Source organism: Chironomus tepperi, unplaced genomic scaffold (assembly GCF_022539635.2).
Source record: "Chironomus tepperi strain 1889 unplaced genomic scaffold, CSIRO-AGI_Ctep_v1 contig_413, whole genome shotgun sequence".
NCBI classification, from domain to species: Eukaryota; Metazoa; Arthropoda; class Insecta; order Diptera; family Chironomidae; genus Chironomus; species Chironomus tepperi.
This window is the reverse complement of record NW_027226535.1, coordinates 41,288-66,573: the sequence shown is the minus strand read 5'-3', so window position 1 is coordinate 66,573 and position 25,286 is coordinate 41,288. Positions and strand designations below refer to the sequence as shown.

At 33.6% G+C, this 25,286-nt stretch overlaps 1 protein-coding gene and 1 pseudogene across 1 annotated transcript; one reads left to right on the top strand and one right to left on the bottom strand.

Annotated features, from left to right (window-relative positions):
- The first annotated feature begins 605 nt into the window (after positions 1-605).
- Positions 606-2,645, top strand: LOC139097085 (DDB1- and CUL4-associated factor 7-like; annotated as a pseudogene).
- Positions 2,646-3,556: 911 nt separating this feature from the next.
- LOC139097084 (ATP-binding cassette sub-family G member 1-like) lies at positions 3,557-23,557 on the bottom strand. The gene is made up of 11 exons (XM_070648850.1): positions 23,033-23,557; positions 18,145-18,210; positions 12,562-12,576; positions 12,216-12,305; positions 11,702-11,838; positions 9,288-9,433; positions 8,524-8,762; positions 8,047-8,451; positions 7,716-7,972; positions 3,995-4,194; positions 3,557-3,936 (listed from the first exon to the last, which is right to left on the bottom strand). Exons 1-11 carry the CDS (start codon positions 23,289-23,291, stop codon positions 3,795-3,797), a joined length of 1,956 nt encoding a protein of 651 aa, XP_070504951.1. The 5' UTR covers positions 23,292-23,557; the 3' UTR covers positions 3,557-3,794.
- Positions 23,558-25,286: the final 1,729 nt, after the last annotated feature.

Here is a 25,286-nt window from a genome sequence, read left to right as displayed (position 1 = left end):
TCTGTCGTCTGGAATAAAACACCTGGATAGTAATGACACCATTCTCTTCGACACGAAAATTAATATTACATAGATTAATTAATTAAAAGTTGCAGAAAAATGATAAGAAGACTGTATCATTTGGTTTATTAATTCAGCTAGTAAAAATGCGGTTCGCGAGCTGCACACGCCGAAAATAATCTCATTTTAATCAATTAACAAAAAAATTTTCTATCAAAAGTCGTGTAAGTGTATTTATATACTTTATCGTCTCACTGCGAGTACATATTTACGACGAAGAAGATATTCTCGCTGAGTGCTGTAGTGCTTAACGTCCTACGCAAATTTAATAGGCAAGAGTATCGGCAAAAAATCTGCGATTTTCCATTCATATTTGTGTTGCATGTATAAATTAGATAAGCAGCTGTCCACTGTATGCCCAAACAACTAATCTTCTTTATTTCCTATCATTTATTTTTAGATAAAACAAAGACAAAACAAGGCAGTTCACGTAGTTTGACAAATTGACGAAAAACTGATCCTCATCGACTTTCCATTTCCGTAAAAAAGTTAACTTAGACGGTTTAAACATTGTCATAAGAGAAATAAATCCACAGACTTCAAATATGTCGTCATCAAGTGGAAAAAGAAAAGAAATCTGTAAAATATGTAGCGCCGTCGCGTTATATTCAATGAATTAGATGTCGTCCGGACGTTTTCGACTGGCACTCGGAAGCTTTCGGGAAGAATATAAATAATAAAGTCCAGATCATCAGTCTCGATGAGGACACAAGCGCGAATTTAGTGCTAAATCAACATTCGATCATCCATATCCAACAACAAAAATCATGTGGATACCTCATCTGGAAAGGTATATTTCCAGATCTTTTAAAGCAACAAGTGGCGATTATCTTCGCATTTGAGCAAAAAGGAGCTGGTGAAACTCGAATGAATGTGTATTAAATAATAATAAAACAGTGACTTTTGTGCACCGCTTACATCATTTGACTTGTAATGAAGTCGATCCGAATCTCATTGGGATCATCAATCGACACAACATGTAAGTATTTACTGTCCTGATAGCTTCATACTCATTTTGAGGTCTAAAAATAGTGCTATGTAGGCGGTTATCAATACGATTTTTTTTCATAAATTTGCGGGTAATTAAACTACGCAAATAGCTGCAATAAAAGTTATTACGGTCAAGATGCTTATGGCATGTGCTATTATTTATAAACAAACACAAGCTATAAATATGACCTCATAAAAAATATCCAAAAATCATTTGATCTCAACGGTTTTGATAAAAATATGAATTATTGCTATGTATCAGACAAAGTCGCACGTTTTGCACGGCTGCAGAGATCATTAACTGCAATATCATGGTCGTTTGTCACAATAGTCGCATATTACACACGAGTTTTGAAAATTCATTGAAAATAATAATAGTCTTATAAACAATTCAATAGTCGCATGCTCTTAACGACTAAATAATGACCAAAATAAATAACAGTCATGTAAATAAGAAAAAGTCATCTTCATCTCGAGTATCAAAAATAATACAGTAAATTGCAAATTATGTCCTTGAAAAGTGAACTACTTGGCATTGTAACAATTTCATCTTCTGTTTATAAAATGATAGCATTGAAACTGTCATTTTAGACGCGTAAATCTCGTTGCTGGACATGTAAAGACGCAATTATCAACGCTCGATAAGGAAGTTCACATATGCAGCTTTCAAGAGCTGGTGGCGGACGAGATATGTTTGCATCTATGAGCTAGTATTAGATCTCAGAGAATGTTTGATTTAAGGTAAGTGAGCAGGGTCAAAGCAAGTCAAGTAGGTAATTATTCTATTTTTAAATAAATTTCATTTACAGACACTTAGAGCATAGCACAATAATTTATGAAGATCCGGCCACACCGTTACTGGCCCTGCAAAGGAATAAAACAAGATCCAAATACTGGCGAAGAAAGTTGCGATGGATCCATGTGAAGTAGTAATTTTAGATGTAAGAGTTCCGTGCACGCCTGTTGCGAGACTTAGTAATCATCGTGCATGTGTAAATGCCTTGAATCGCGTGGGCTCCACATAGGTAAGATATTTTTAGCATTTCTAGTGCATCTTTTTAGAATAAAAATTAATGAGTAAAGTCGTAATTTGTCTTTGCTGCTTTCCTTGCCGTAATGCCTTGTTAATGCAATTTAAAATTTTTTTTTCACATAGTTCATGTCACATTTGTACTGCTGGAGATGATCATCAAGCATTAATTTGGGATATACAGCAGATGCCACGACCGATTGAAGATCCAATACTAGCATATACAGCAGCTGAAGGAGAAGTGAATCAAATTCAGTGGGGACCGACACAACCAGACTGGATCGTAAGAAATTTTACTTTTATGACTGACTTGAATATTTTTTATTTATGGATGTTTATTTTCACAGGCAATTTGCTACAATAAGAGTTGCGAAATATTACGAGTTTAAACAAAAAATACAGAACGGAATGATTTTAAGACAAAGACATGGAAGCTATTTCTTAAGTGGAAGGGATTTTTGGAACATTTTTTATACTACAACTATCTATCCATTTAGATTTTTTTTTCTTTAACTTTAAGATCAATAGAAAGTTTTTGTTTACTTTTTACATGTTCAGACAGGATTAATAAATTATGGACAATAAGCGAAGATCAAATGGCAGACAAAATGTCATTTTTGTCCATTTAGGATTAGATATCGTAGATTCATCATTAGAAATTTAATTTCTCATGATTTTACATCTTTATATGACTCTTAAAGTCCATAGCTGTGTCCTTCTATGGTCTACATTACTTAATTATATAAAAACAAAAAAAAAGTTTAATTTATTTCGCATCACAATCAACTTTTTTTCATACTTTTAACATTAATTTAATGTAATAATAAAAAATTTTTATTAAGAAATATTATTAACTTATGACGCAATTTAAGAATTATGAATAAAAAAGTAAAAAAAAAAATTATATTTGAGTGAAAATTGGTAACAAATCTCAAATCGTAGTGAGCTTTTGTTCTTATTTTCATTGAATTTCGGTATTTTGTGATGTGAGTCTGGCGAAACTAGTGATCATTTGATACAGAAGATCAGCAAGACATCAACAAGGAGATTCAGATTAGGAAGTACGGCTAGATTGGACATAAGTTTTCGAGACAGTTAGAAAGAATGATTAACATTGCTGGGAAAAGACACAATTTTGCTCCACCGCTCTTGGATGGATGAGAATCTACAAAGGAATCAGCGACCAGGAGCTTCAAAAAAATGCTCCTTTCCGCAGAACAGTGATGGAAGAATATCAGCTCAATTTGGGGACAGAGAATTTTTACAAACTAGGTGGCAAAATCAGTAACAAAGCATGCCTAAGTTCCACATAGGATCATGGTTACAGATTGTAAGTGATATAATGTAAGTGGTATAAGGACACAAATTGTCGATGTTGAAGCTCTGCAACATTCAAGGGATATTATTCAAACAAGCTTTCAGAGGTAAGTTTGTTCAAATAAATTTTGTCCGTTAGAAAAAAACTCATTCAAAGGATATTTTTTCAAATTTATTTTGACCGTTTATTTATTTAATTAAGCTACTTCCTTTCATTAAAAAACCATAATTAACATAATATAAATAATTAAAAAAAAATTCAACAATAACTTTAATTAACTGCTTAAATATGGATGTCACATGATTTCTTTGTATCTAAGGATGTCTCCCTGAACGAAACTGTATATTTGTAAAAGATTAATCACATATAATAGTAGTGATATGCATGAAAATCTCCTTATCGGCTCAATACAATGCGCCATTTCAGCAAATAGTAACAAAGGACTCGAAGAAGTACGATTGCAAAGAGGAGAGCATAAATATCTTTCTGAAATTGATCTGCTTCCATTGAAATGTCCTTTAAAAACTTCTCTGGATATCTGTAACAAGAATTCATTAATAGGCATAGATTTATAGACATAACAACTCATGACTTACTTATAATGACAGTACATAACATCACATTTTAATTGCTCTCGTTTATAGAACAATGCACCGACATAGCCTTCAAGTCCATAGCGTAGATATGATACATAACTGCCCCAGTAAAGGTATGGTGGGAGATCTTTGAGGGTCACTCCAAATCCAGCCAACATCATTGCTGGAACTGCCAGAATTGGACCTAAGAATGTTCCATTCTGTAAAAAATTGAGAATATGTTAGTCAAGGTTAAGGAACCAGTTGATTCTTTCAAAAATCTCAAGTCAGTTTCTTAAATTAATTTTCATCACGCCGGACACTTCAAGTACGGAAGCATGAAAATGCCATTCACAGCCCACTGTCACTTCTTCGTGAATGATAATTTGAATTTCATATTCTGTGGACTAACATAACCACAGTTTTAATTGTTTATCTTGAGATGGGCAGTTTTGGATCAAGTGACTTCTTTTAACATAAAATATTTTAAATGCTGTCTGTTTTTGTGGTGATAAAAATGGTTTTACTTCTGTTTATGAGTATGTTGAATTTAGGTCATTTACTTATGACGTCATAAATTCTATGATAAAAATCTATAGACTCCGATGGGCAGGAATCATTGCTACGAGACCAAATGAAATTCCTAGTAATAAAGTCTTTAAGTCTGAATCGGTAGATGGCAAGAGAGTAGGAGGACGAACAAAGAACTACTGGAAATAGGCTATTGACAGTGCAGCATTTGGTATTGATAATTGGCAAATGGATGCGAGCGATTAAGTCAGCTTTAGACCTTAATCAAAAGAGGCCATGTATCATAGTCGATCTGTTAGGTCAGTAAAGTAAGCAAGTAAGCCACAAACTCTAGATGGAGGTTAATATTATTGCAGAAAATTATACTCATTGATTACTAAATCATGAAAAGTTTCACATTGGCGTTTGCAGAACTGAACATAGTTTCACGGCAGATGATTCGTATGTCCTCCTACACTCAATACGTCGATAAGGTTGCATGTGATTGTGTCTCGTGTTAAGCCTCGATTCTATGATACTTGTGATGGAGCGTATCACTATATACTCCGCGGGTGATCGAACTATGTGTCTGGATAAGTGCATTAAATGATAGATTAAGAGCCTTGTTTATAGGTTGGCAGATCAACAATCGGACTATGGATGGTATGGCTTACAATTGACCATTTCCGATATCAACTTACATTAAGAACGCAAATTAATGTCAACAAGATTCGACTAAGAATGAAGATCCAATAGAAACGATATCACTATGCTACAGAGTCACTTCAGTCCATTTACTGATGCATAAAAAACAACTTTAAACCATTTGCAAAACTGGATAAACTTTGTAAAATATTACAACTGGATATTCTCAAATACCAAATCATTCATAAATCACACGATAGACAAATTTATAATCGCGCCATGCCACAAAGCAATTATATTTTCCAAAATTTTCTGAACCGTGCGGCGTCGACATTCAATTTTAATCGAAAATTCTAATTGAAAATTATTGATTGCCTGTCAAACTTTATGTTATGCTTAACATTGAAATTTGTGAAAGTTCTCATGAGAGAGGACAACAAATTCCAATTAAATACAATAAGGCAGGCAAGTAAAAATTCCATCTGTACTAAGTCAATAATTCTTAAGAGAAAATTTTATGTAAACCGTGTAGGATGTCTGAATGATAAGCAAAATTTCCATGCAGAATATAAAATAAGTAAATATTTGTTCATCAAGAAGTTTGCGGAATAATAAGAAAAATAATGTGAAAATTTTTTCATTTTCCCGCTCTTGCCTTGCTATTTCCGGTGTACTTATCAAATATTCAACTTGAAATGAAGACGAATAATAAGAAGTATGAAGCTCAAGTAGCACAATGTAAAAAAAAGGGATTAAAAAAGACTACTTTTTGTCGAGAACGAAAGCAAATTGAATTTTAAATTTTTAAGCAAATTGAAAGTAGTTGTTTGTGATGAAAATAGCAAAGTGCCTAATTTGACTATAATTGAAGATCGTTTGTTTAAAGACAAAAAAGTATCTTTTGGGTGCCCTCGAGAGAGGAAAGTGTCTTAATTAGTTTGATAATGGCTTAATAAAAGGATAATTTTTTGCTATTAATGGAATGCCTACGAGAGAGTATGTCTTGTTCTTGAAATTGCGTCAATGAAGAGTTGATGATTCTTTCAACAGATATTTGATTCTTTAGTGTGTGTATCAGTGCAACATGTTTATTACTCGCAGGATTATGCTTTTATTTGTTGCCATTTAGTTGCTGTTATCTTTATAATTTAAGATTTTGGATCTAAAAATTGTAGGATATTATTAGGTAAACATCGAAAAATCATAAAATCATTCGGGATAAACATCATTAAACTGGACTGGATTATCTAAAATCGAAGACAATCCAATTAATTGATATCAATCGATTTTATTTTCAGTTTCGCAGCATCGAGATCTGTGGTTTCAGAACTATACATATATCTCTATTTATATCTGTAACAGTTAAACTGCCTGCAACAACAAATAAATTAGTTTCAATATGATTCATACATAGATGAATTCATCTTTTAACAAGATATGGTAAATCTGTTGATTTAAGATAATAGTGCAACTTGTGTGCTGTTAGTATGACCCCCAACATTTTTGTAAATTCCGTGGACCGTGTGCCTTGTGCAGTTTCGGTCGAAAAATAAAAGGTTGCTCATCACTGGTCTAAGGTATAGCAGATTGACTAAGTTAGATAACTGATTGACAATCTTCGATATTCTCTTTGGTAGCGAAATGGGTTTGATTTGAAATAAATGCTAATCTTCCTGAATTTGGGAATATAGTCTATATTTGGAATTGATCATGTGTCCTTGTGAAGAAGACTCAAAACAGAACTCGACAACGAATTGAGTCAACTCGACTTGACTTCGAGCTCTGCTCTAAGGCAAAGTAACCAATTTTCCTAGATATGATACTACACCGTTTTGGTTTAACATATATAGCAGCTCAGAAATATCAAAGAAGAAGACATTTTAATAGCTCTTAAAATTTATTCCAAATATAGACAATTGACCTGGATTTTCACAAAATTTTCATTCATCTTAAAAATGCGAAGAAAAAATATTCTTATTTAACTTTCATCCTCAATTTCACGCCCGAGGGTCAAAAGAATATTCAGCAGTCAATATTGAGTATTTGAAACCATTATTTAAATATACATATACAGCACAGCGAAAAAAAATGCTATTTCTTTAGTTTTAATGGTTAATGTGGCAAATTTTCCATCTCTTCTTTCTGTCTTAGCTTCATTCCTTCTTCTTAACACTCGAAAAAGGGCGAATTTCAACGCGATTTCTCAACCTCATTTCATTAAATGTTCACGCTCTGCGTACGATACAAATGTATTAAAATATTATAAGGAAAGTTGTTTAACATAAGAAAGAAGTGTGGGCTTTTATGTCTGTTGTAATGAAAATTAAAGATTATTGAAGATGAAGAAACCATGAATGGAATTTCCATTTTTTCGTGTCGAACTCTTTATTGTCGGGGTGGAATTTTTGATGCTTTTAAGTGAAGAGACGCAAAAGGTATGGAAATTGACTTAAAATTTGAATGTCAATAGTGACTTTGTGAATTTTTAAAAAGATCCAGTGATATAAAATATGCAAACTTGATTGAAGCATCAATATTTAGATTAATAATTATCAAAAGATCCAGTAAGATCCATTAAAATACTTACAATAACATTGCAGACAGTACCGATGAGTAGTCCAATAGATTGTGCAATAAATACAATCAGAAAACTGACAACAAAGAAGACAGAAAATCGATCAGCTTCCAGTGGCCATCCAACCATAATGTAAATGACAATTGAAAATAGTAAACATGATATTATTGTCACTGGCAGATCGATGAGAGTTGTTGATATATAATAGCTCTTTACAGAATACCATCGATTAAAATTCTCCTTTAGAATTATTGATTTTTCAGTTGGAACTATATATGTAAAATACAGAAGGTAAAAGGGAAAATAGTGAATTCATCAATCAAAATGAACAGGATATCCTTACATGTCAGAATTGTCAACATCATTGCTGCAAACACATGATGGATTAGAATGGCAAACATTAAGTTATAGTTTGCGAGTACACGTGAACCGTCTGTACCGGAACCAATAAACAGGAGTCCCAATAGCACAGCAACAAGTACATTCACGATAATACGTAAATGGGTCAGTGTCTGATCACGTTTTGTTTTGATGACACCGCGTCTTAATAGAACTTTGAGCTTATGAAATTCGCTGACATCGTCGGATTTCTTCTTTTCGTCAGAAATGGGATACTTTTGACGTAGTTGCTCCAATTTCATTACACGATTAGGATTTTCGTACCACGACAAACACTCTCCGTTACCAATTGAATTACTCAATGTCTTTACCTTATCCATACCGTAATCACCAGATGCTAACTCAATGGCTTTATAGAAAGGTAAACAAATTTTTTATGAAATAAAAGTGCACATGACACATCAATTACAACCTAATTTACCGTAATCTGCAGGATTATGAAATTTTGGACATGGCAATGATACAGACTGCAAAAATGGAACCAATTTTGATGAATGTCCTTGATACAAGCACTTTCCGTATGCTAAAATATAAACCAAATCAAATTTTTCAAAAAGTTTTGCGGACGGTTGATGAATTGTGCAAATGACAGTTCTTCCTTGTTGTGCTAACTGCTTTAGGTATGCAATCATATTTGTGCATGAATATGAATCGAGTCCACTGGAATTTGGAATAATGGAGAGAAGGAAAAAGTTTTGGTGTTAAAAAATTAATTGAATTTTTTTTGTTTTATGGATCTAATTTAGTGTGGATGTTGGTTAGGTGAGACAGCAGATTGGACAGAAGTTAGTTAATGGAACCTAAGTTTATTACTGAATTTAATTAGCTGTTTCCAAAAATTTCAAAATATTGAGAATTGTTAAGATTGAATCGATGCCTGATTTGAATCTTTTAAAGGATTTTGGTCATTTTCAACTGAACCAAACAGGTTTGCAGAATAGCTCAAATCAGTTAATCGATCCAAAATCCAGTTTTACGTCTACGTGGTTTTGACTTCGTGTCAGATTCGGTTTGAACACCAGAGTCACATCTACCTGATGACGTATTGTCCGATTAACTGACAAATATCAAAGTTCTTTACAACTAAAGAGATTGAATCATGTCCAAATCATTAAAACTATGCATGACTATGCAGTAATGCTGCCTCCTACCCAAAAAACATCAATTCTCTCATTTCATACTCACGTTGTTGGTTCGTCAAGCCACAGCACAGTTGGATTGTTTATAAGTTCAAGTGCAACCGATAATCGTTTCTTTTGTCCACCTGACAACCTCTCCGTTATCGTAAATTGATGATCATAAAGACCCAAAGCAGTCAAAATATTCTCAATCTGTGAATTATAAAGGAATAAAAGAAGTAAACAATGAGAATTTAGGGTTATGAATTTCAATTAAAATTAAAAATTCATTTCCTTTAAGAATGAATATTGTGTGTGTCTGACGTAAGCTTCTTGTTCGCGGAATAAAACTTCTAATTTCGCCTTTTTTTCATCTCCAACATTTTAATTAATTTTTCTGTTCCTTAATCATTTAGACTTTCCTTTCCTTTCCCTTTTATACAACGGCTTTATAAGACACAAAAGAAATGGAACTTCTCTAAACTTTATTTTTTTCGGTGTAATTACATCATGTGCTTAGCATGTTTTTCATTCCCCCAGATATCAATTTAAAATATGATGTGAGAATGAAAAAGTTTTGATTTCTTCTTTTTAATTTTTTTTTGAGTGCTCAAGTCGACAATGAGATGTAAAGAGAAGAAGTCATTAAGTTTTAGTAATATTTTTTTAGATGCGACGGCTATGAGCAAACGTGTCAAAAGTTCTATGGAGATTTGGACAGAAAGGTTGACCTTTAGAAGTTTGAAGTTAGTCATGAGTCATGAGGGGTCGTTTGGAAATTGAACGGCACTAAATGAGTTATTTTTAACATCTTTTTAGCTTGCTTACACGAACGAGGCATATGAAGAAAGAGCTAAGCAGTCTCAGTATAAGCTATTTTGTTAACATTGTCACTTGGGATCGGAGTGTCCTTTTCTTTGCTTACAGTTATAATCAATAAAGGTTTGGCCGATTATTAAATAACACTTTTGTAATTGATAAAAAAACATCCATATTTTGAAGGAATGGGTCATAAACATCCAGAATGTTCTTTACTGACGTCACATAATATGCAAAAAATCCCTTTAAGATGACTAAAATACAAAAACAATTACTATTTCTACAAAAATTCACCATTGTCCTACTAATTGTAAATGTTTAGCATAGAATCTTATCTTATCTTCTTATTAACAATTCCTAAGCCGTTCATAAAAGTTAGTCAGCCATGAAGATCGTCTACAAATTGATTAACTAAATCTTTTATTAATTTTTTTATCTTCTAAATTCTTCCGACTCCAAATTTGTTAATCATGCATGGATTGTAGAAAAAACAATTTTGTGCCAAACTTTTTCGTACGCTTGCCATCAAAATCGTCTTCATGCCATTCTCAAAAATTGATATTATAAGCTTACTTTCTCTGAATAAATAATTTAATGCGATGAGTAAGAAGACTATGAGAATTATAGACAAACTCAAATCCTTGCAGAGACTTTCATGCTTATAAAAGTTATTTACCTCGAAAATTGTAGTAAAAATTAAAATACACACAAGGGCTTCATATAAAAAATAATTAAGTTTGTCGCATAAATAATTCTGTCATAATTTAATTAAATATTGTTTTTTTTCCTAGCGAATGGTGTCATAATGACTATAATGAACTTAATTTATAAGGAAAGGTGTTGATTAAATTTCCTTTACATTCTTTCAACATGTATTTTGTAAATTAGACAAGATTTGCAAAAGTTGAGAATGAACATTTTTGTTTACCACGTGGATGTCACTAAAAGAATGTTGGAAGACAACCAATAAAAACTTTATCATTGCCGAGTTTACAAGAAATTGTAAGATGAATACTTTGGGGACTGTCAAATAGTATGCATCTGCTTTACTATAGCGTTTTTGGATGAAATTAAGCATAAAAGCATGAAATCGTTACTTTTGAATGAGTGAAAACAGTAAAAGTAAGAATTTCTCTAAATTCTTTGGATTTATCGTTCCTGGATGCTTATTTTATCAAAGATAAAGCTAAATAGATTAGAAAGATCAATATTAAGACTTCCAACAAGCTTGTTTTCATACGAATTCTATTAAAAATCTAAATTTGGATTGTTTGTAAACAAAAATTTGAAAATTTAGGTTAGATGGCTATTTTCGTAGATTTAATTAACTTTCTTATAACTCTAACTGTTTAAAACGACAACAACAATCCTTAATTAACAGTAAGAACATTTGTTCATCCAAAAAGCGCAATCATCGTCACAAAAATACTCAGAAAACCAATTATTTTTTTTCCATACATAATGTAAGCCATTTGACTGTGGGAAAAAAGTATTTCCATCGTGAGAGAAAATAAAAAAATTTTCTTCTTCCTTCTTGTTGATAAAATGTTTACGCTCCATAACAATACATGTCATGTAACTGTCATAAAATTCATCATTCAATTTTTTTCATTTTCCTTCTCGTTGATATTATTAATATTGGTGCTATTATTGTATACTCACTCTACTGTTCTTCTCAATCAGACTGACGTTATTTCCGAGCTTCAAGTCTGCAGCAATTTTCATATTTTCATATACGGTTAGGAGCAGTTGTAGTCGATCATCTTGAGTGATGTAACATGTAGATTTCTTAAATTCATCTGTTTTTGGTTGATTTAAATCAGGAATACGAGTTGCGTTGGTGAAGATAGGAAATAATAAAATTAGAATTAGATTTTAAGTCAAGTCTTCAAACTTTAAAGGGTTTCGAGTCCAAATTTTGGACTCTAAAGTTAAAATTCAATAACAAAACCAAGACTGACGTGATTCTGACTTAATTCTGGATCAAAACATTCAGCATCATGCTATAGCCAAGCTAGTCTGGAATTTTGGAAGGCCAATCTACTTTTGACTATTCGGACATGGTTCAAAACTGATCTGTCCGACCAGCAAAGTGAGCACGTAATCATTAGTTTAAATATCATACTCGATAACTGCAATTCTACCTAATTTAATTAAAAACAAAGATGGCACTCACTTAGATCCCTTATCCTGCCATTCACATAAATTGCTCCACTCACACCTCTCGTTTTATATCCGGAAAGAGCATTTAAGAGAGTTGACTTTCCTGTTAAAATTTTAAATGACAGAATTTTATTGATTTTTACAATTACAAATTTAAGGGGATTGTCAGCAATTGATGTCCATTGGATTTGACTATTGGGTTTGATTTTGGCTCAAAATGCAATTCTTTTTTGAATATTTGCTCGTCACCTAATTGAATTTCAACAGAATATTCCTTGATAAACTCAAAATTTTGACTCAATTTCCAATGAACATCATAAGTCAACGACCCCATTTGTGAATTGATAAAAATTAATTACCTGCTCCGCTAGGGCCTGAAACGATGAAATGAAAATTTTAATTAGTTTCGACTTAATTATTCACGTGAATCAGTTCACATCGGTCCGTCAAAGGGAACAGACGTGTTTTTGATTCGCTCCGCAATTAATTCAAAATTCTCAAAAGCTCCAGATAACAACAACAGAGATTAAAGTTTCGAATCTCAGTTCAACTTGTTCAGACGTGTTTTGACTTGTTCGGCAAAATGGTAGAAACAACAACAAATCTCAACAACGAGGAAAGTAACCAAAAACTTTCGGAAAAACAACCTGAATCTCAACAACAAGATTCAGCACCCGTGACAACTCTCATCACCGAGGATATAAACAACGAAAAGCAACATGACATTGAGATGGAAAATCTCAAAACAAAACAGACAACAATGGATCAATTCGTCCAACCATTAAGGGCAGAAAAACGTCGCAGCCAACTTGAAATCTTCAGTGCGCCAGCCAAAAAGATATCTAGTGCTAGCAAAAAGAAAGATGACAACAAAAAACAATTTGACTTCTCAAATGCCAGGATGAATCTGTACGATGACAGATTTTTCAACTTCAGCGGAGATAACAGCAATGCACCAGAACAACCAAAACAAAGTGAAATATCATCATCATCGAAAGACAACAACCTAACATCACAGCAGAAACCAAAACCACCACCGATCCATATAACTAGTGGTGGAGGACAGGAGATCAGAAGGTTGATGAACCAGATCAACAACCAACCCAGGAGTTTTATGATCAACGTCAAAAAGGATAAACTCAAAACAAAAGTTGTATCAACGGAGAGTTGGGACGACTACGACAGATTCATCAAACTCCTCAGAGAAAAACAACACCACTTTCACACCTATGCAAACCAGGAACCACAGATGAAATTCGTGCTCTACGGACTTCCAATGATGGAGATCGTAGACTTGGAAAAGGAATTGAAAACGGAAAACATATCACCAGTTAAAATTGTCAAAATGACAATGAAACAAAGGAGACACGAAAACGACGACGACCAGAATTACCTTCTGTATTTTAATAAAGTACAGGAAGGTAACATTTTGGAAAACCTTCGAAAGGTTAACTGTGTCTACGGCTTCAAAGTAAAATGGGCTAAATACAACAACAGGCGTAACGGACCTTCTTTCTGTTCGAAATGTTTGCAGTTTGGTCATGGACAACGTGGTTGTAACAAACCACTAATCTGTTTCAGATGCTCTGAACAGCATGATTCAAAAACCTGTCCTTACATTTCGATTGAAATCAACAAGGTCCCAATCGAAAAACTAAAGTGTCACTTCTGCGGCGAGAAACATACAGCAATCTCACAAGAATGCAACATCAGGAAACAAATAATCGAGAAGTGGAAAGCTAAATCAATGAACGACAACAACCGAAATCAAAACAGACCATCAGGTGAACAACAAAGGAATTCACGAAATCCCGCTGGACAACAAAGGAATTCACGAAATCCTGCTGGACAACAAAGGAATGCTCCACCAACATCAAAAGCAGGTGAACGATCAGGCGGATCTGATCAACTTACATCACAAAGACCAGCTAGGAGTATCCCAGAACCGGTACCAACAACATCTAGAAAAACAGCTTCTGAAACCTTCGCACCAGTCACCATAAAATCACAAAATAAGCATCCACAGCAGAAACCCTCAAGTCAGGGAAATCAAAACAAAAACCGAAGAAATAGGAGAAGGGGAAGGAATGGAAATAACAACAGGTCAAAGCCAAAGACCAATAACAATCATCAACAGAACTCAACGCAGGTTGTGGAAATTATGGACCTAGACTTCAATTCACTAACCTTGGAAACAAACAAAGTCGAACCTTCATCCAGTGGTAATACAAAGGAACAAATTTCACCAGCCCAAGGCACAATCGATGAAATGAGCACAGAGACAGATTTATCAAATTGCATGTTCTTCATCAACTCATTCATCGAAATCATCACCAAAAAACCAGAGTACCTAAAAGAGGAACAGGTACAACAAGCCATCGGCCAAGAAGTTGCCAAAATCTACATGAGTCAACATGGATTGTAGTCACCAAAGAATCAACGTAATTTACTGGAATTCTAACAGCCTTGCAGATAAGATGTTAGCATTTCTCGACTACCTCAGCATGCAAAACGTTGATGTTGCGTGCATATCGGAAACATTCCTAAAACCAAACTCCAAAGTAGACTCGCATCCTGACTACGTAATTCATCGATTTGATCGCATTGATAGACCAAAAGGTGGTGTTGCGATCATTGTCAAAAGAAATCTAAAACATCAGCTTCAACCAAGTTACAACACAAAGCTAATAGAATGCATCGGAATAAAAGTCTTCATCAACGAATCAATAAGCTGCCACATCCTCTCCGTCTATCTTCCAGGAGGAAGCAAAGGAAGGAAATAGACGATCATCTAAGAGATGACATCAACAAAATAACAAACATCAGAGGAAACTACTACATCTGCGGAGACTTCAATGCAAAACATCGAGAGTGGAATTGCAACGTAGCAAACAAAGCCGGGACAATACTACAGGATATGTCCGGGGAGTTCATGATCTACTACCCCGATTCACCAACGTATTATCCAGAAGATCCGACGAAATCTGTATCAACAATCGACCTGATGCTCTCAAATTCCAGTCTGAACACTACAGAACTAAAATGCACAGAGGCAATGAGTGACCATTGGGCTGTGTATTTTCAAATCAGGACATCCAAAGTTGACAGAACAGACAACACAGTTTACAGATATGACTACAGAAATGCCAACTGGAAAAAATTCAAATCGTATATAACTCGTCGCATCGAAGACAGCACTCTGGAAAACCCATGCAACACAGTAGAGGAGATAGAACATCATATCAAAGTATTCTCAGAACTCATCATGGATTCCAGAAACAAAACTGTGAAGAAGAAAAAGATCAACTTTGAATCGACAAAGCTCACACCAGAAATCAAAGACTTAATCAGGACGAAAAGAAGTCTTCGACGAAGATGGCAACGTAGCAGAGATAATCAAATCAAAACTGAATTAAACATTCTACAGAAAGTCATCAAAGACAAAATTAAGGAACTCAAAAACACAAACTGGAATAAGCGGCTTTCAGAAATCCAACCATCAAACCAAACAGTCTGGAGGATTGCAAAGCATTGCAAGAAAGGTTCAAAATCGATGCCACCGTTGATTGATGCAGATAGAACATTCATCACTAATAAGGAAAAAGCCAGCGTTCTCAGTGACTATTTTCGTAAAGCTCACGAAAATCCACTTGAGGACAACAACCCAGTACATACCCAGGAAGTAGACAACGCAGTGAAGGAAACATTGGAAGGAGAAAATAGTGACTGCACAGAACTTACAAATGTAGAGGAAATCTCATACATTGTAAGAAATCTGAAAAATCCTAAAGCACCAGGATTAGACGATGTCAACAACATACTCCTCAAAAATCTTCCACCAAAAGGCTTCGAATATTTGAAGCTCATCACCAACACGTGTCTCAAACTTAACTATTTTCCGAAAGTTTGGAAAAAAGCTAAAGTAATCCCGATCCCAAAACCTGGCAAACCAGCAAACGAAGTGAGCAGCTATAGGCCAATAAGCTTGCTTAGTTCCCTAAGCAAAATATTGGAGAGAGTATTGCTGAATAGAATAAACGAGCATCTGGAGGATAACAACATCATTCCGACTCAACAGTGTGGCTTTCGCACAGGACGATCAACATCTCACCAACTCATCAAAGTAATCAAAACAGCAAAGGAAAACATAAGCAGGAAGAAATCAACAGGAATGATCTTCCTAGATGTGGAGAAAGCATTTGACAGAGTCTGGCATAACGGACTCTTGTTTAAAATGATCAAATTAGGGTTTCCACTACCACTTATAAAAACTGTAAGATCTTTCCTAAGTGAAAGAACTTTCTCAGTTTTTATTAAAGGTCAGTTCTCAGAAACCAATGAAATCAAATTCGGAGTACCACAAGGAGCAGTGCTTTCACCAACTCTCTACAACATCTACACATATGATATTGTAAGAGAAACAACTAACAATATCGCACTCTTCGCAGATGATACTGCATTGTATCATTCTGCAGAAAACTCAGCCGACATTGTAACACATCTACAACACACTGGAAGAAAAGTACAACAATACATGAACAAATGGAAAATAAATCTCAACAAACAGAAGACTCAAGCCTTATTCATCACAAATAGGTACTCCAGGCAACTTCCAAGAGACAACATCAAATTCCTCAACGAAAACATCAAATGGGAAACCGAAGCTAAATATCTGGGAATGATAATCGACAAGAGAGTGACATTAAAGCAGCATGTAGAATATGTGACCAACAGAGCTCACACTGCACTAAGACTACTTTATCCCCTCATCAGCAGGAACTCACATCTCGACGTTCGAAACAAACTTCTCATCTACAAGCTAGCCGTGAGACCCATCTTCACATACGGCTGTCCAGCATTTGAACGGATGGCAAAAACACATCTACAAAAACTACAAGTACTACAAAACAAATTCTTGAGAATTGTTCTCAACAAAACAAGATATGAAAGGATATCAGATCTACATACTGAAGCAAAAATACCCTCTATTGAGGACTACGTCGGAAAGTTGCAAGCGAATTTCAACACTCGTCTTGCGTCGCGAAACACCGAATAAACCACAACATAAATTAAAGCAAAACAATTTCAAAATAAAATCAAAAACTAAGTGATGAATGCGATAAGCCAGAATCCTTTAAAAATTTAAATACAAATAAAATGTATCCAAACTTTGTACATAATTAAGTTAAAAATTTAATGAATAAAAAGTTTATTTAAAAAAAAAAAATCACGTGAATTTTTAATTAATTTAAACTGAGATATCAGTGATATAGCATTTTGGAGGGAAAATATATATATTCATCTTCTCCCCATTGTCGTCATTTAAACGTGAAGATAAATTACTCAACATGTGAATGTTCTGAGTATTTAACAATGAAAGTGATAATAAAATATTTTGAATTGTGTTTGTAGAGTTGTAAAATATGCAAAATATATAACTCAATATATTGTTCGTTTGGCAAGGTCGTGCATGAATGTGTTAAGTTAGGGATGGGCAAACTGTGTGACGAGGTGCACTAGTGTATGGGAAAATGGCATGAACCATGTGACGTCTGCGGTGTTGGTCTAGGAGGGTCTACGTTTACTATAAAGCAGCGCTCCAAGTCTACTTCAATTTCGTATGGAAAAGTCGACTCGAGACGACCTGATTCCATACAAAATTCAAGTCGGCTCAAGTCAACCTGACTACATATAAAATTCAAGTCGATGTCATGCTCTGCCATAAACGTGAACGAATAAAAACTAAAGGTTGCGCACAACTATGCTAAACAATTAAGACAATAGTGCGAAATAACATGGTTTATATAGGTCATTAAAAGTTTTGACAGCTTTCAATTATGAAATTTTGTTAACACTCAAAATGCTAATTTCTGACTACAAAACTATCTCAGTAATTAAAAAATTCTACAAAACACTTAATTTGCAAATTCATCAGAACTTACCCATAATAGCAATCAGATTTCCACTTGGGAAATTTCCGCTTACTTTATGAAGAATTTCCTTACGTGCTGAAAAAAAAAATACATAACAATAATTAGATCACAATCAATCGAACCTGAGATTCACATGCAACTATAAAATCCGCAAACTTGCATCAAATAAAAAAAATTGGCACAGCTGATTTTTACAATAAATTTTTTTTAATCTTATCAGCTGAGAATTATTTATATTATTTGAAAAAGCTCACGCGTTGACATAATCATCAATCAAATTGTTGCAAAAAAAAATACAGGAGAGAATCAAGTGCACAGATACGCGAATTATTGAATTCAATCGTCATAATTCCTTATCAATTTATTGGAACTACAATAAGTTTTTATTGAATACGTTTTTTTACAGGAATCAAAGCTCATTGACATTGATTTATCAGATAAAAAAATTACTTTTTGGACTTTGTGTCTTACATTGAGCCATAAGCAAGTGTAATTGATAAAAAAAATGTCTCTTTGATAACAAAAAATTTTTTTCATCATTCACACGTCATATCGAGTCCAATGTACGCATTATCAGACTAAAATATACTTTAATGAATGAAATTACGTCATACTAATCATCATTATGGTATCTACATGACCATCATGAGAATGATTCTATATCCTTTGATTATGTTGAGTTTTAAAGTCTATCATAGACTATCAATGAATGAATCTTGACTAACGTAATTGTTGATTAAATGGATATTTTAGTTTGGGATGGATTAAATTTAGTTTAAGTCTACTTGTGATGAAACTTGGACCAAATTATACGATTGATCTGATCCTAAAACGATAACCCGAGTGGGACAAAGCACTAAACCGCATATTTTGCGGGGACACTTATTCTGTAAAAACAGTTGAAGGTTCGATGCCTTAGCAAACGCGACATGCTGTTAGGGTAGTGAGTCAGCTATGTTCAAGCGAAGCCACCTAAACTTTACATTCATCACTTAGAATCTGTGGTGACGGTTCATGGCCTTTTCAACAATTTTTGGCAGTACACTAGTATGCCGCGGCACTCAGATTGCTCCCACTGACCTAAAGACACCGGTGTTTGACTAACAGGTCCACAAATCTGTCTAAATAACCCTATCCAGAGGAAACAGTTTGAACAACAATACTAGTTGTAAATTAATAAAACTTTTTCCTGAATGAAAGCACTGCAGACGACTGTTCGTCAATCAAACTTTTTTCTATTGTCAGACATTCCATATCCAAAAATAGCAAAAAAATTTCTATCCGTATGAACTTCCATTGACATTTCTGTTGATCAAAAAATTAGATATTTGCACTTATTATCAAGTCAAGTATTCTTTAGATCGTACACGCGTGTTGATATAACAGCATGTGAGGATAAAATTACGTAGCCCACATGTTTGTTTATGATTGAATAGAATCTCCTGCCAATTTCAACAATATTGACACATAATACGATGAGAAATGCTACAGCACATAATGCACTTCACCAATTCATCGTTTGCATTATATTTATGACTGAATTATTCGATATCTACATGATGTGTTTTATGTCTTTTATTATTTTCTGGGTACCAGAGAATCTGTGTCAATATTTGTGCTTCTATTCAATAAAATTGCTCATTTGGGAGAATCCGAAATCGACTAATCATAAAAGTTAGTAAAATAACAAAACAGTTTTGTGAATAAATATTTTTGTAGATAGTTTTGCTTTAAATTTTGGATAAATTTTGATGGTGTTTTGTTATAGATGTATGCTGGTGACTGGATGGTAGTTTTAACAATATTTAATTAGGCACTTTATGGATTATTTGTGAATTTTAAACTTAAATTTAAATCTGTTTTTATGTGATTTGGAGTTTTTATGGAAGCAAAATTCATATAGACAGTCAGAAGTGGACACATTTTTATTTGGCTAGAGGTATAATCGAGCAGTTGCATCTTGATGACAATATTCGGCCTTAGAACTAGACTTACAACTAGATGTTATTGAAACTACTGATAGAAATTCAATAGAATCGAGCAACTGATACTCTATATTCAGACTTAATTCAGATTCTCAGAAGATGCACGGCTTGAATCTACCCAAACTGATTTAAAACCAGACGTTCAAAGCCAGACCACTCACATTAGTTTGGCCATACATTTTTTTGCCATTTCTGCGTTGTGGGCCGATAATGTTGATTCCAGGGTTGTTAAAAGCAGAATCTGGTGTGTTTTGAATAGGGTTCGCCAAAATTAGATGCAGATAGATGCAGAGATGCAGAAAACTGCAGGCCTGCAGCAGGCCTGCGCATCTGGATGCGCATCCAAGTGCATCTGAAAATTTAACCAAATACTTTAAAAACTATGAAAATGACAATTTTTCACATGAATTCACATATTATAATGATGAACAATCTTGGAAAATGCTTGTTTTCCCTTAATTTCCATATATAATGATGAAAAATTTGGAAAAACACTGGAAAATTACATATTTTCAATTTTTTAAAAATAAAGCTAGAATATAGTAGAAAATGTTATATTTGATTTAGTTTTCCAATTACGACGGTGAAAAATTCTCAAAAATGCAATTTTTCATCATTTTTTATTAAAAAAATTTCCATACAAAAAGTTCAGTTGGATGCAGTTGGATGCAATTAGATGCGCATCTGGATGCGCATCTAGAACAATAAAAACTGCAGGCCTGCTGCAGGCTTGCGCATCTGGGCGAACCCTAGTTTTGAAAGTATGTCACATAAAATATGTGACATATGTGAACACATTCTGTAATACAGAATATGTTTTAACAACCCTGGTTGATTCTTTTTAATCAGTATCCAGTTTATGCAACATTGTATTTTAAAATTTCATATCAAATCTCAAAATGCACTTAAATTAAAATTAATGTTCTTAATGATAAAGCTCTTAAAACATTTACATATTAACCTCCACGCATAACGTGAAATTTTTTAAAGTCCATAATCCATTATGCAAAGTTTGAACTGTGGGATTTTATATACCCGAGTAGAACAGGCTGTGATAAGTCGATCGTATTTTTGTTACAAACTTGAGAATCTATGGGTCTATGTCAGTAGTCCAAAGAACTCCTGGAAGGAAGCTGTCGATAGAGATTGCATTTGGCAATTGGCAGGCAGAAGCCGGCGATAGAATTAGTTTTAGGCGTCACCTGAGGGAGGTCATGGATCATAGTTGATCTGTACGGCCAGCGAAGTCAGTAATCCTGTGTGCCGCGGAACATTAGTGCAAAGCAGCATTTTTCTTGAAATGCTATGAATTGTATGCAGCATGTGACTCTTTATATACAAATTTAATACTAGTAGACATCTAGTATTCTAAAAAGAACATGTTCCATTCGGGCTTAAGAAGATAATTTAAATTCTTATAATTTATTACTAAAGTTTCCATTTGACATTCAACTTAAATGTCAAAAGATGCAATTTTTAGTGGAATTCTTGGCTTAAATATTGAAATTTAAAACAGTTTGAAGCTGAACAACAATGTATTATTTATTGCTTCTGTTGACAGAATCGCATATAAACAAGGTTACGGTGAGTAACAAGTTTTCATTCTCCTTATAGAATCTCTAAAAAATTGATTTTTAATATTTTTAAATTTAAATGTCAAAACAAATCGCATAATTAAAACAAACAAAGACAGTTCAAAATGTCATTCGAAATCTGTTACTGTAACAGATGCTTAGGAAATCTTCTACTGCATAGGTCAAGTCACGCAGTAAGTAAAAAAACAATTTCTGATCATCACTATCTGATCATTATTTACAAAAAAATCATTTCAAAATGCAATTATTTGATTATCACAAAAAGTCTCACAGACAACAGGGAGAGAAGTCGTGCATCAGGTATAGTAAACAAAAAAACTTCATTGATTATCTTTCGATTATTATATATGAGTAGACTAGCGTGATATGGAGTCACATATGAAGTATACAAACACAAAAATCACATCTTATCGAGTTGATTCTTTTCAATTATATCTTTGAACTTTACTAAGTGACTTAATGGCTTTAGTTCCAAAAAATTCAATGTAATAATTGTTTGTTATCTCCTTTTAAGATTAGTTCTTTTTTATCACACGTGATTAACTTTTCATTTTCTCAACAAATCAAAGTTCATGAGCATTTTTTTGGATGTTTCAATATCTTGAACATTTTTTTTGTTGCTGATTATCTCATTTTTCAAAAGGAATGAATCCTATGATTATCAAGAAGAATGTTATCAAGTTACTTTGGGATTAGACATAGGCTTAGTCATTTATGAATTTCATGTGGAGCTGTGCTATGTGCAGCGTTTAAAGTCGTATTCTTATGATCTTGTTCATTTAAAGCAGTGTTGTCCATACTTTTAAATGTCACGGCACCCTTTAGTGACAACTACGACCAAAATATCACATGGCATGTGGTTCATGCCACTTCCAAACAAAAGTCTTAAGTTAGGCAACACTGATCTAGAGAACTATTAATACTACCTCGATTGGCACAAGGTGTTCATGGCAGCCAGATGGAGATCACAAGGCATCCAAATGGCAATTTTTATGGCAATTAACATAAAACTTGCCACTTGGACGCCAAAATGCTACTACTTGGACCTCATATGGCAATCACTTTGACGCTTATAACAATCACTTGGACAACCTCTTGACTGCCTTGAATAATCTGTTTCAATCGGGTATACCTGCATAATCATACAATTTAATCATCACTTAATAGACATCACTTATGAACAACATCCTTTATCAGATTTGTGCCACACCTGAACACTTGAACTCTGTTTTCAACAAGTTTGTATGGGATTTTGCCAGATTTTTTTTATTGATAAATCGTAACAACTAGTCAATGACTTGCACTATAAAAACTCACTTTTTGAGAACATTTTCTGGACACAATATGACACATCCTTGAATGATATTTCAATTGGTTCACATACTGGTAGATTAAAAAATGCAGCACGAACTGCTGATGGTGAATTTGCATAATCTGTTGCATCAACTGAACCTTTAATATACTCAGTTTGAACATGCTTATTAATGGCCGTATGATTATTGTCTGCCTTCATTGCCGACATTGACAGGGCAGCAATTGTATTTAATGCTGTATCTTGCTGTAGGATCGGATCCATAATTTATAATTAAAGTAAACTGTTTCAGTCACAAAAATTGCAATATTTGCAGTTATAAGGCACAACCGGAAAATGAATTATTAATTTTTTTTTTTAATTATATTATCACGATTAGTACTGAACAAAGGAGGCACTCAAATGTCAAATTGAACTTATCGCCTCGAGTGCTGACAAACTAATGCACCGATTTTAAATTTAATATACTTTAATACTTCTCACTATAACAATATCAATTTTTTTTTCTTTTATGTTTTGCGTGAGAGCGAGAGATGAGCTCCAACTATACACGAAAAGAAATAATAAAGAAACTAATAAAAGTGAACAAATAAAGAAAACACACAACGAATCAATCAGTCTCTTACTTTAAAGCTAAAAAAATGCTTTTGTGAGTGAATTGTTGCTTACACTTTTAAGTTCTAAAAACTTTTACTTACTAGAGTAAAAACGTGATGGTGTGGGGGGTTGTTAGCGCATTTTGCAAAAAAATAACTTTTGGGGTCGTTAATGAATTACGTCCATTAGAATTATTCTCTTTTAATTTTAGTGCTGACTGCACTCTAGTCTTTAAATTATCATATACAAATAACAAATTTGGATGTTTATTTCCTCATTCTTGATGTACAGAATCCGGTTTATTTGGTATTTCTGTAGCATCAAATAGATTAGAATCAGTGGTGCTCAACATGTGTGTCGTGGCACATTAGTGTGTAGTCTAAAATGCCAGGAAATGTCGTGAACCATATGAGATGTGTGCACATGTCCACAAAGATATGCCACAAAAATAAAAGGTTGCCCACCCCTGGATTAGATTCTAAATGCAAACAAGACAACAAATATTCTAAACAAATTATCGCCAATACGACAACAAAAAACTTCTTACAAGCAAAATACGCTAAAATATCGCAAATACATTCAAAAGGCAAATAAACTTAACAAAAGAAGTCAAAAAGCTTCGTCGTGTTCTTATCATTTTATGTGTCGATACAAACAAAAGACGTGTCGATGATTACAGATGGTGGATATTGACGATTTTTATCAGTAACAAATCGATGCTTGTCGCTAAGAAATGATAATATTGGAACTATGTTTGACATGTGCTTCTTAACGTTATCACTTGATTATTTTATCATTTATGATGATCTGTAGCTTCTTGCTTGTTGTTGTGTATGCGGAATCAAAATTTCAAGAGATACTGTCAATATGTTTGCATGTATTTCAATGTCATTCGGTCAATCAACTTTAATGAATGCACTTTTACTTGCTGATACTGATGGGAAAATTGATTTGCATTGATAATTAAGAACAGAATGTTGATTTGTGATTGGGGGTGATTTGCCTATGATGTATCATATTTGTGAGATCAGGAGATTTGTTTCTAAGGCAGTGATGGGCAACCGGCATGCCGCAACATACTATATTGCCACCAAAAATATTTGAAAGTGCCAATTTTGAGGTTATAAACTCAGATTTTTAATTGCCGTCATTTATGGACGATCCCTTGACATTTACAAATCTTACAAAATCTGTAAATGGTTTCCAAAGGTCAGAACAATAACGCTGTATAGATACATAACCTCAAATAAATTACCGGTCATACATGCCGGGATAATACCCTACTTTATGAGCAAATTTGCAAAATTAACATACCAATTTAGAATTATTGTTGATGAATATTCATGATTAAAATGTATCGTTCAAGTTAATAATAACTCAAGGTCTTTTTGAGATGCTATTTATATGAGAATTGCTTTGAAATTTTACACATGTCTGATGCTATTTTTATCACTGTAGAATGATAGGATCTAATTTATCATCATTAAGTTAGCAGAATGATATTTTATTATGAAATTGTATTCTTTATAAAGACTTGAATCTACGCAATGTTGAGTGTTGTGGGATTTTCATTCTTAAATATACAGATTTAGAATAAAGAATTGCTATTTTGAACTGCATAGTATTTGTTTTACGTATTTTGAAATTGTTCATCGTTTTGAA